General features: G+C 39.7%; 1 protein-coding gene across 5 annotated transcripts; it reads left to right on the top strand.

The window, feature by feature from the left end:
* The first annotated feature begins 4,979 nt into the window (after positions 1–4,979).
* Positions 4,980–11,341, top strand: LOC140380998 (ubiquitin-conjugating enzyme E2 Q2-like). 5 transcript variants are annotated; one of them, XM_072464998.1, is made up of 14 exons: positions 4,980–5,350; positions 5,485–5,668; positions 6,022–6,126; positions 6,386–6,508; positions 6,658–6,711; positions 6,799–6,948; positions 7,828–7,912; positions 8,015–8,075; positions 8,142–8,232; positions 8,317–8,375; positions 8,900–8,948; positions 9,121–9,225; positions 9,704–9,770; positions 10,098–11,341. In XM_072464998.1, exons 2-14 carry the CDS (start codon positions 5,510–5,512, stop codon positions 10,127–10,129), a joined length of 1,140 nt encoding a protein of 379 aa, XP_072321099.1. In that variant the 5' UTR covers positions 4,980–5,350; positions 5,485–5,509; the 3' UTR covers positions 10,130–11,341. The 5 variants fall into 5 exon arrangements, with proteins under 5 accessions (XP_072321099.1, XP_072321098.1, XP_072321102.1 ...); XM_072464997.1 differs by having other exon boundaries at positions 4,981–5,668; XM_072465001.1 differs by having other exon boundaries at positions 4,982–5,668; positions 6,799–6,939; positions 9,121–9,216.
* Positions 11,342–12,408: the final 1,067 nt, after the last annotated feature.

Raw genomic sequence — 12,408 nt, 5'->3', positions numbered from 1 at the left:
AAAATAACAAGAAAAGATCCATCATTAAATCAACTTGCCCTTATCTGGTGTTTTGAAGACAAATACAAGTTCTTCTCATTCTCGCTGAACACGAAGAACTCAGAGTGATATATATAGATTATGTATGTATATATATATATATTATCTACATACCCTATAAGTTTAATATTGGCTCTCGTCTGGATGTGACCTGCCCCTTCCCTGACACGTTTACTGTTCCTACGGAAAAAAGAAAGAGACGAATATTGCTCCTTCTCTCTGGGAATAGTGTTCTGTCCTCTCTGACAAAGTGTGCGGTCGTATGTGGTGAATCAGCAGACGAGGCGGTTGACAAATCTCTCTCCAAAGCTACTATACACTTCTCTTTGGTTGCCACCTAACATTATTAGAAATCACCTGCAAATAAAAAATTCTATTGATTTATAAAATAACCTTAAGGGGGTAAATAGACAGAAGAATGCATACCACTGTTTGCATTGTTATTCAAACAGAAATAATGAAGGCTATAAATGCTGGAGGATGATTTGCTCATGCTGTTGAGGATGGAATAAGACAGAGCTGGATTTTAATTAACTTTTTGTCCGAAGCAGATGGACGGCAGAGAGACGAGATAAATCATGTCAGAGACCAGCAATCTGCCTCTTTATTGGGCCGTACACAAACATAGTATGGCAAACGGCATGTCACTTGCTCGATCATAAATTAGGCCTGAAGAGAACTGTGATGCATACTTTTCTGTTCATTCTGACTCGTGACAACCTTTGTAATGGCCTCTCCGATGGCCCTCGGAAATATTCTTTTAAACACTATCACACTACAGCGTTGCCTTATACGACCAGGCTTTCCTTCATTTGCATGTTCTATTTTCCAGTGTTGATGCTGACATGGGTGCATGAGTATTATCACTACATGTACCTACACATACTCATCTTTAATCTGGGGACAAAAATTACCCCGTTTGTAGTCAGCCATTTGTCCATAATTTGATTTTGTTTCTGGTGAAATTTGAGAATTCTATAGCCTAAAAAAATAGTAGTAGGTTGAGAACCACAGGGATCCCACTGTCCACTCACAGCAAAGAGGGTCCTTTGCTTAAAATACTGACTTCCCTCTGGTCTTGTTCTTTAAAGTCCAACTAAAGATAAGAATCAATCAAGCATCTGACATAATCTGGACCGAATCATCAATCAATCTGAAAATGATTTGTGCTTTGATCATGAGTCAACACAGAAGTGTTGACTCATATTCCAGTAGAATCAAATGCTCAGCTGTTGCTCTGAGTTCTTTTGCCTGCACAGAGCTGTGGAAGAAAGCCTTTGTCCACTAAACTTCTTTTGCTTAGAATATGTTGCAGAAAGACTGGAAATTGGCTGAGGTCTTGTCCTTAAATGCCTTTAAAACCATGCTGAAAACGTTAGAGATTTCATCAATAATGTGCCATTATTTCACATAACCTGTGTTATTTTTATCTTGTTCCTTTGTATGTTGTCACTATGTAAATGTCGCTTCCTCTTGGCCAGGACTCCCTTGGAAAAGGGCTTTTTAATCTCATTGGGACTCTCTTGGTTAAATAACGGTTAAATAAATAAATAAGTATTGCTGAAAAGTCGTAGGACACAGACCTTAATTAGTCCTGGGCTCATGACCCAGACTGCAGTATCCACAAGCACCAGTACATGTACATGGAGCCAGCTCAGACCAACTGCAGTGTTGTAGTTCATAGAGTGTCTTAGGGCAGGGGCCATTGTGACTGTGGGAGATTCACTGTGTTGGAAAGTAATATCCAAACGTATGATCCACAGTGTTTGATAAGAAATGACAACAATCATAGTGTTTGAGTAATACCATCACCTTTAAGCTATTCTGAAAAAAATAATAAGGAGAAGGAGAAGGTGTTGTTTTAGACCCGTTTTTATTCCATGTAGACAGGCATTTACCCCATTAACCACAAATTGGACACAACATCTGCCTTTGACAGTTGTAGAACTAAGAATAAACTGCCCTCCAGCTCAGTGATAGGCCTATAATGCTGTGGTGGGAACCCAACACTTTGAATTACAAAAAAATAATGAGGTTATTTACAAAAACAATATTTTTACTTCTGTCCTTATGTAAATATAGTTGGTAGGGTTGAAATGATATAAGCATAAACAGAGCCTGAAAACGCAGCAGCACCATCCAGTCGATAGTAAGTAATTATGCATGTGACAAGAATAAATGGTATTGATGAAGCAAACAGTCAGCACAGGTAAAACTGGTCAGCAGCTTTACCATGAACCTGACAGTCAGCAAATGAAGTGAAATGACTACGTGAACTGGAATATACCACACTCTGGGATTCAAGAGAGAGTTCAGTGCACATACGTTAGTTGAGTGCTTTTTGTGAAATATGAACATTTTCTCAAGGCCAAACATATAATAGGTTATCTGGTGTTTTATACGGGTAATAGCTACTGATTTTTTTTTTTTTTTTTTTTTTTTTGTGTGTGTATCAGTATTTTTTGTCAATTGACTTTTTAATAATGTTGGCCAGAATTGAATGTGTGTGTGCTGGACTGGAACCTTTTCACTGACTATTATAAATCCACTGACCCATATTGTACACCAACTGTGGTCAGGTATAGGCCATATTATGTCACGGACTAAGAAAAGCATCAAATTAAATGTGGGCTGTAACTATTGAGAACCTCTGCTATTCCAATAATTCAGTTTTGAGATAAATGTATATTAATTTGTCTTTTTTAGGCTTGTTATAGCGTTGTTATTTACGGACCGATAGATCTAGTGGTCATATTTTGATATGCCTTTGAGAATGGCCTCGAAAATAATTACACACAATTAGGATGATCATATTTATGAATATAGTGCCTAAATAAAAGGCCTATAAAAGGATCACATTTATGCATTTAAGATACCAGTTGTTTTTATTTGGAAAACATTGCTCTCTAGTGGCAGCATTAGGAAGTAGGCTTTCAGTCTAGATTCTGAATTGGCAACAATGCCCAATTGAAGTAACTTGCCAACTTACCAAAGAAAACACACAAAATGTAGATTTGATCAACTTGTATCCATACTTTCTTGGAACAGTTTGTATTTTCTTGAATTATAGTAAGTCAGGTGGTAAAAAGATGGAAGCTTGGCCTCTTTTTTTCAGAATCAGAAAAGCTTTATTGCCATTGTCAATGAACGGAATTCACAAACATAGGAACTTGTTTTGGTGAATCGGTGCAACATAAAACAATGAACAATGAGAAAACAACCTGTGTAAGACCTATACAATAATCTGCTATAGGATAAAAAATAAAAAATAGGCATAAAATAAAATAGGCATAGGCATAAAAATAAAAATAGGCTTACTATTTACACACAATTACATATACAGTATATATATACAGTTGAATTTACAGATGTAGTGCAGAAAGTGAGCAGTGCAGTGGGTGATTAAATTATGGTTAACGTGTTTAAGAAGTGTTCATGAGTCCAACAGCAGAGGAAAATAAACTGTACTTGTGGCGGGAGGTTCTGGTCCGGATGGACCGTAGCCTCCTGCCTGAAGGGAGCATGTATTCAATAAATGCTGCCAAAAAAAAAAGAATGTTCTTTGTTATTTCTAGTTATAAAAGCAATGTCAAAGTATTGAATGTCATACATTTTTAAGGCTCTAGGTGTCTACTACATCAGGGGAGATCTTAAATATTACAAACAGACGTTGGTCTTTTTCAAACACACACAAAGTGGGAATATTTTCACTTTTCATTGTGAAAACAGTCAAAACATAAAATGCAACCCCTGTATTTATTATTTGGTAAAAGAGACAGCAGATGTTAACCCTTGGAGCCAGCCTATCCATGCCTGTGTCAGGCTGGAGGACACTTTCAGGCTTCTTCCAAGTGTGTGTTAGAGTTTTCTACATCCTCAACTCTTTATTTTACACATCTGCACCTTCTTTAGGAGTAATGTGCTGGGCTAGTGAGGGTGCAATACATCCCTCAAAATGTAATCTATATCCCAAATGTTGGCAGTTCAACCAAACTAACAGTGTTACTGCCATTGTGACCTTTAGCAAGACACCCCACCCTACACAAAAAATGTGTGGTGATGAAAGAGGTCGTTGGAACCTTTGTCAGTCGGCCTCAGGGCAGCGGTTATTAGAGACGGTTATGACCCAAAAACAAGTGTGCATGAGAAATGCATGAATGATGCAATGTAAAGACCGAAGTCCCCGGTAAATACTTACCATTTGTTATTAGTGAAATATCATCATAATTTGAAGTATATGCTTAAATATTATTTTAATATAATATTTTATTATATATATTATACAGTATTTTCAGTTTTTATAATAAATACTACCCAGTATTTTAATATTTTGTATCTATAAAGTTATGTGTGTGTGTGTGTGTGTGCGTGCGTGAGTGTGTGAGTGAGTGTGTGTGTGTGTGCGTGCGTGAGTGTGTGAGTGTGTGTGTGTGTGTGTGCGTGCGCCTGTGAGTGAGTGAGTGTGTGTGTGTGTGTGTGCGCGCGCCTGTGTGTGTGTGTGTGTGTGTGTGTGTGAGCGTGTTTATCAATTTACATTTATATTATTGTATTTATATTCTTTGTTATTATTTGTTCATTTTTAAAATGGCACTTGTCCTCCGTCGTACATGCTAGCTAGTAAAATGTGTAGTACAAGTATGGATCTACATTTAGATATCAATAGACTCTTGGATAGATTACAAATATTTGTTCATTAGAAATCCTCACTATGCGACTCCAATAATGGTTTATTACAACATACCTCCTAAATATAGCATATTTATTGTAGGGCAGTTGTCGTGGATGAAATAATAAGAATAAGACTAAATTCGAAATAAACACATAATACGTTTATGAGCTCTTGGGGATTCACTTAATGAAATTACACGAAACTTTTGGGACACATCAGTGTCGCATTGAATGCTGGGAATCTGCGCGAATGAGGTTCAGGGACGCCATCTTTAAACCCCATACGAGCGCAGCACCAGCCACAGTTGAACACCGGGGTGAAAAACAACACAATCCACACAGCGCACAGAAAGATTCAGATCCGTCACATTTGGATGTTTGCTTCACATTCACCGCGGCGATGAGGGACAGTCTTCTGTGGTAGTGAGAAGCCAGTGAGAGGACACGGACAAGGACCGAAAATGTTCTTATTCTAGGAAGACACAACAATAGGCGGAAAGACAACAACAACGGACTGGCTAGGTTAGCTCGCTGGCTAACTCCCCCGCTAGTCTGCTGCTAAACCATCCTCTGCGTTGTTTGGCACGCTACTCGAAAACCGACAAGACTTTTACCCCTCGCCAGTTATTTCATCTCAAAACGGGTCGCTATCCGTGAAAAACCCGTCGGCGGACTTCCAGCAGACCATCCGGGACTTGTCTCTGCGCATACACCGTAGTTGAGGCAGGATTTGTTGTGGTTCTTGCTAAGCTAAGTCCCGACTTCACTCCTCCCCAGCGGCCCAGTCGGAGATGCATGGAAGATGTCGGTGTCGGGGCTGAAGGCCGAACTGAAGTTTTTGGAGTCTATTTTTGACCCAAATCACGAACGTTTCAGGATCATTGACTGGAAACCTGACGAACTAAGCTGTCAGTTTAATGTGACCAGAGAGAAGCTGTTAATCATACACTGTAACATCACGGTAAGCGCGCACGGACATAACAGCGGGACTTGTTACCAACGTTCGTCACTAGCAGGCTAAAGTTAGCAGCTAACTTGCTACAATGTCAAGAATCCGCTTTTGCCCGTTGTGTTATGTATAATCTTAGCTATATATATTTTTATACAGTTTTATCCGGTTTCACCATGATTGAATATCACGCTGGGTACAATAGATGGATCGTTATTTTAACTGCTAAAGAAGCTCAGACTAGCTCATGACGCTATACGAACGATCACAGTGTAAATACGTGCAGTTGCGTGATGTGACAACCCACTGTTACATGACGTTTTTACGGTCTAAATATTTGTACATGTTTTTTGTATTGTCTTTAGGAGTCATATCCGACTACGCCACCGATATGGTTTGTAGATTCAGACGACCCAAGCCTTGCACAAGTTTTAGAGCGGCTGGAAGATGTGAGAAAAGGCAGCACCCTGGTAATTCACATGTGATAAGATGATCCCTAATATCACAGTGAAATGTCACGTTTAGCTGCATCACCGGCTTTGCACGCACACGGTGTGTCAGGATCATTTTGTCTGCCCAAGATCTTTTATAAACACAAGACGAGCTAATCCTAATACAACTGCGAAATACAGAAACGTTATTTAAGGTTTTGCTGACATATTATAGTCAAAGACATTTCATTCTACTGGACATACGTTTCTTGATGTAACCAAAAACTTTTGTTTTTAGCTTTTACAACAGTTGAAGAAACTTATTTGTGACCTCTGTCGGTTGTACAACCTTCCCCAACATCCTGATGTCGAGATGCTTGACCAGCCTTTGCCCGCAGGTCCTGTAGGGCAAGACCGAAAGGTAGTTACTGAATAGTTAAGAATACTCCCTCCTATTCAAATTTGAATGTCATTTATATCATGCTAACATCCAGTCCATCTATATAAACACTTCTCCAGTATTCTGACTCTTTCTGAATTTGAGATTGTTTTGTTTTTGTGTTGTATAAGCATGGAACAGAGGAAGTTACATCTGAGGAAGAAGAGGAGGAGGAAATGGGAGAGGCATGTCTCTAACTTTATCTTAAATTATCAATTGTTTCTTTCTCACAATATGTGCTGATGATGTTCTAAAATACACCTTCTCTGTAGGACATAGAGGATCTGGACCACTATGAAATGAAAGAGGAAGAACCTGTGGAAGGGAAGAAATCAGAAGATGATGGTATTGAAAAAGAAAATCTAGCCATCTTGGAGAAAATCCGCAAAAACCAGAGACAAGACCACTTGAATGTAAGTGATGTAAGTTTTAATTCATTCATACTATGTATGTATTTCTGGAATGATGGGATTAAAATATTTGATTACATTGTTTGCTTCATTGAGCATGATGCACTTTTAAATATTAAATATGATTGTTGACGATGCAATGCAGTATGGTATTTAATTTGATTAACTACTTTATTTTTGATTATTATTGTGAAATTAATGGCACCTTAACAGCAGAGTTTAATGCGCTGATTCCACTACATGCAGCGCCGCGCCACTGCTCTGCAGCCCACTTCTGAAAGACCCCGTAAAACCCTCACCCACTGGCTCCACTCAGGTCCTCCGGGCTCCGGAGCCCCAAGCAGCTTAAGAAGTGCATGTGCGGAGGCCACAAGTGTCAAACTAAAGTTCCTATTTAGGACCAAATAACTATTTCTTCCAAAGCAGAAGTGCAGATAACGGTTGTTTTTCATGAGATTGCTCTTAAGCTCACACTCACATTTAATGCCATTAGGTATAATTATTAGGCATAAATGCTTTATGTGAATGAGTCCAATAAAATTTTCTCCTGTCTGCGTTTGTGGCGGTAGAGAATGTTAACAGTCCACCGTGTTGAAATTTTTAAAGCAACAATGCGTACTCCTATTAATTACAAGTTATCTGATCTTTCCTGTTTGATGCGTTCTGAATCATAGATCTACAATATTAAAATATCCAAATTGTGGAGCTTGATCTGGCCGGACACCAACGGAGAAGAAAATAAACTTTCTCCAAAATGTTGTCATGTGGCGTCGCAGTGGCACCCTCCCTCCCATGGCAGTGACATTACTCCAGAGATTGTGGCGCAGCGGAGTTCAGTTGCATGTAGTGGAATTGGCGCATAAGGAACTAACAAGGACTTTTCTTTGACAGGGAGCTGTGTCTGGATCAGTGCAGGCATCCGATCGCCTAATGAAGGAATTGAGAGAAATCTACAGGTCTCAAAGTTACAAGACGGGTAGTTACTGTATTAAAATAAAGTCATAATTCAACAGTCACACACAATAGCCATTACCTGTTGACATTGTAATGTAATGTAACTTGAACCCCTTTTTTTTAGGTATCTATTCTGTTGAGCTTGTTAACGACAGTCTCTATGAATGGCACGTCAAATTAAGAACGTGAGTAACTCAAAGGTCCAAGTGTTGCTTCCAAAGCTCAAATTAACATTATTTTCATACTTGCAGAGTGGATCCAGACAGCCCCTTACACAGTGATTTACAAGTCCTGAAGGAAAAAGAAGGGATGGATTACATCTTATTAAACTTTTCCTATAAAGTAAGTCAACAATGGTGTGGCACGCAACAAAGTAAGTTCTCTTCAATGTGTCCTATTGTAACTGATTGTTCAAACATTTTTCAGGATAACTTTCCTTTCGATCCACCATTTGTGAGAGTTGTTTCGCCCGTGCTTTCTGGGGGGTGAGTGTTTGCCTTCAAAATAATTTTACTTGAATTTGAAGTTATATTTTGTACAAAGTCATTATCAGTAGTGATGTCGTAAACTGAAGAAGTTATCAGTCCACTAAACACATACCGTGTGCAGCATCTAGTCTGCTAAAGGGTGGTGAGTTTAGATCAGGCCCAGAAAATCCAGCCCGAGCACGTAGTGGACAAACTCGACTCGAACCCCTGTAAATCTGGATCCGACCCAAGCTTTCACACGCTGAAGCACCAGGATTATGGGACCTGTGTTTAAGCTTGTATTGTTAAAATAAGCTTCCTGATAGAACCTAATGTGTTTACATGCGTAAGTGTTGTACCTGCAGTTGTCTCTGCGGTAACAGAAGCACCGAGCTGCTGACCTATCATCTCTCTCTCTTTCTCTCACTCCATTCACTCTTTCATGGCATCTGACTCGTCTTTTCTTCTACTCTTCTTTTCCCACCGTGTCAGCCTGCCCGGGCTATCCTTATACACTTTTTTAATTTCTTGCTTTTTTTCAGCTATGTCCTTGGTGGAGGCGCCCTCTGCATGGAGCTTCTCACCAAACAGGTAAATATAAAAAAAAATACTAATGTGGCAATTAAAATGGGGTAGAAAGTTTGTCTCAAGATCATGTAAGGAAACATGAACTTCTCCACCACCAGTACGGGAATATTTGAGTAATACAAATATATTTGAGATGCACACCTGTATGATTTGTAACATGTCATTGTTATTCCAGGGCTGGAGCAGTGCCTATTCTATTGAGTCTGTTATCATGCAGATCAATGCCACTTTAGTCAAAGGAAAAGCCAGAGTGCAGTTTGGAGCAAATAAGGTAAAAGAGGTATAACAATTTAAGTATTTAAAGTAACATTTTCCACTCAAAAAACACTTTTTATGCAAATTCTTCAGACAATTAAGTTCCCACACCTAGATCTACATTATCTGATTAATAGTTTTTCTTTTGTATGAACATTTTTTAGTCAAAGTCTCACTCTTGGTATAGCTTTTCAAGACAGATGCTCATGCTCTGCTTGTAAAATAAATATAATCACCGGTATTATTATTAAGTAAACCTGGTTCCACTGATCCTTTACAATGACATTTGAGCTGAGACTTGGAAAAGCATTTTTGGGGACAAATCTGTTAAAGCTGCGCTATCCAGATTTCTTTCCCCACAATTTGAGACAATTAACTTAACCTAAAAAAAAAGATTAGCTGGCTTCACTTTTGTGTCTGAAAAATCTGCTCTTAAGTTGTTTTGAATATTAGGTTCGTCCGCCTTCCGTGTCTGCTCTCATTTGAGTCTTTCCTCTTCACAGAATCAGTACAATCTTGCCAGAGCACAGCAGTCCTACAAATCTCTGGTTCAGATTCATGAAAAGAATGGTGAGTATTGGGTCTCCTGTTTCATACAAGTGCATTAGCAGCCTTATTTACTAAAACTAAATCCGAGCCACACTCCATCATAGAAGAGCAGTAACGCATGGAGCAAACGATGACGGTGGCAATTCACATCCTCTAGTCGATCCTCTTAGACTGTTTTAAAATGTGTTTAGGAAATAAATGTTAAGGGAGATTGTTCAGCAGAGACAATGCAAGCGTTCACTGGGCACAAACGTGAAACGAGCCGAATCTTATGTTGTTGAGCCGTTTGTTTGTTGTTTATGCACAAATAATCCTTGCTTACGCTCCTGTTCCTGTTTTATTCCCCAGGCTGGTACACACCCCCAAAGGAAGATGGCTAGCACAGAATTTTGCCTCTCCTGCTGTGGGACCCATATGTCTTAGTTCACTTTATTCATGACCAATACGTCTTTTTGAGGACTTTGTTTAGTACACAAGAGCTCGAACTCTTGACTCCAAATTCCCAGATGATCCAGAATGAATAGCCCGGCCCCTCACCACAAACTGCCCTGCCTGCAGTTGCTCTCGGGGGGGGGGGGGGGGGGGGGGGGTAGATATTTATCTAACACTATATCTGCTGTTGAGTTTTACGTTGCGTCGCCCTCCCATCCTCCTGGAAAGGACTCGAACCCGCATCAGCTCTTGGGTTTCAGAGTGCGGCATGCCACGGTTTCCTCCTGGCTGTAAAGTTGAGGCATGGCTTTATTTGAATGGGGGGGGGCCCTGAGTGCCCAACCCCGCCTCCCCCGACCTCAGACTGGATATTATAAACTTGTGTTGCCTGATGATTGGTGGTGGCTGGAACAAATCTTTATTTTTTTCTGCTGGTGAAATTGCTTTTTTTTTTTTTCGTTTTTTTGCTTCATAGATGACCTCTGTGGTAAAGTTCTCCTGTATTGTCTTTAAAATGCCAAGACCCCTTTCTCCACAATTATAAGGCTTCTTATGATGATTATTTTTAAAGCTTTTATATGATAGCGTGGCGCCCTCGGAGTGATGAGAGAGAAAAGAGCAGACCGCACACTCCTGGGTGGGACGGCCCGTAAAGAATGAGACGTTTTGAGTTGGGGGGGGGGGGTCACTGCTATTGCCGACACCAGCGTAGGGCCCACTCCGTGCAGGAGGGAGCTGGTGTGCATCTTAGGCAATGCAAAACCAGCTACAGCAGGGGACTCGCTTTGTTTCGGATCACACTGTAAGGTAGTTGATTTTAATCTCAAGTGTAAACATGTAAATTTGTATTTCTGAAAAAGGATTAAATTGTTTATATTGAAACCGTGTGGGTCCTGGACAAGGCAGAGACTGATGTTCCATGTATCATTTGACAATTGAGAGCTGGGGCACTGCAATTTCTTCAAAGCCTGTTTAGGAAAACAAATACTCTTGCAGGAGGTAAAAGCCCAGTAAGCCATGTCCATGAGTACCCATAACTTGCCGTTTTTATTATTTTTGTGTAACTATATTCTCAAGTAATTGGAAACCGTACATGTACACAATTGATGACACCTCTTCACTTTGATGAACAATAAAAACAGGCACAGCTGTTTCTGGCATTGCGCTTAGGCTATTTTCTGATCTCTCAAACCACATGAACCTCATTATGGCTATGCAGCAGTGATGTTTCGTTATGCTAAAGAAGTCTAAAAAGTTAGACAGCTGCATAGCTCTCTCCACACTGCATTTAAGTGACCTTGGTCAGTGATTTGTTTTATTCACTTCATACTAAAGTCACACTTCACAGCAATAGCAGTGCTTCTGTATGATGTTCGGAATCACATCCAACAGGAATTTGCCCCTATTAAACAGTGATCGCTCAGGTTTGATAAATGCCAATGTTCTAGCAGGAATGACCCAGTGCTTGCCACCTCAGTAACCCTTCAGCATGCTAATGCTTTGATGTAATGTGAGTTATATGCAGGAAAACAGCGTGGAGCATTCCATTTAATGCAAATTGTGAGTGTCTGTGGTGTGGCATCGTTTATTGGTATCTCGTCCCTAAAAGCAGCATAGAAAGTTCAGTTGTGAACTAATTCCAGACTCCTCACTTAACTAACCTCACAGCCAGAGCATTTCTGTCTTCACGCAGAGCGCTCTGTATTCATCACATCACCTTTTCTCAACATGGCATGATTGTTAACTGTTCAATTTGTAGGTGAGCCACCTCATCATGGGTATGTTTTCCAGCCCAATTTTATTTTCAGGGGAAGCAAACTCAGGAATATGTACCACACACAACTAAAGGATCACTTCAAAATTGCAACGTATTTGTTGGAAACTATCACCCATTATCATTCATATTACAATACTCAATATTACACTGCCATATCCATATTTGGATATGGCAGTGTAATATTGAGTGTTGTAATAACTTGTCACTATAACAAAGAATTTTGTTGCCAATTTGTCCCCAACATTTTCTTTGAAAGTGTTCATAATATCTTCTGTAAGAGCAGATTTTGCATGTTAACACTGGGCCCTTGAGTTACTGCAGCAATGTGGAGTTAATTTTGTGTTGAATTTGGATTCAAATAATTATTGTATTTTATTTTTACATGCCCATGATTTACGAGATAGTGGTTAGGATAAAAAGCCCTATGATTCACAGTAATAACTATGTGAT

The sequence above is a fragment of the Eucyclogobius newberryi genome, unplaced genomic scaffold (genome assembly GCF_026437365.1).
Source record: "Eucyclogobius newberryi isolate DKJ021-1_F unplaced genomic scaffold, fEucNew1.0.hap1 SCAF_5, whole genome shotgun sequence".
NCBI lineage: Eukaryota > Metazoa > Chordata > Actinopteri > Gobiiformes > Gobiidae > Eucyclogobius > Eucyclogobius newberryi.
Note: the sequence above shows the minus strand (reverse complement) of the source record. Positions and strands in the feature narration are given on the sequence as shown.

What these genes read in the sequence shown, in the direction of transcription:
- LOC140380998 (XM_072464998.1), top strand. Translation starts at nt 5,510, where the DNA reads ATGTCGGTGTCGGGGCTGAAGGCCGAACTGAAGTTTTTGGAGTCTATT. An exon ending in CTGTAGGGCAAGACCGAAAG is followed by an intron (nt 6,509 to 6,657) that starts GTAGTTACTGAA and finishes GTGTTGTATAAG; the next exon opens with CATGGAACAGAGGAAGTTAC. An exon ending in GTCTCAAAGTTACAAGACGG is followed by an intron (nt 7,913 to 8,014) that starts GTAGTTACTGTA and finishes CCTTTTTTTTAG; the next exon opens with GTATCTATTCTGTTGAGCTT.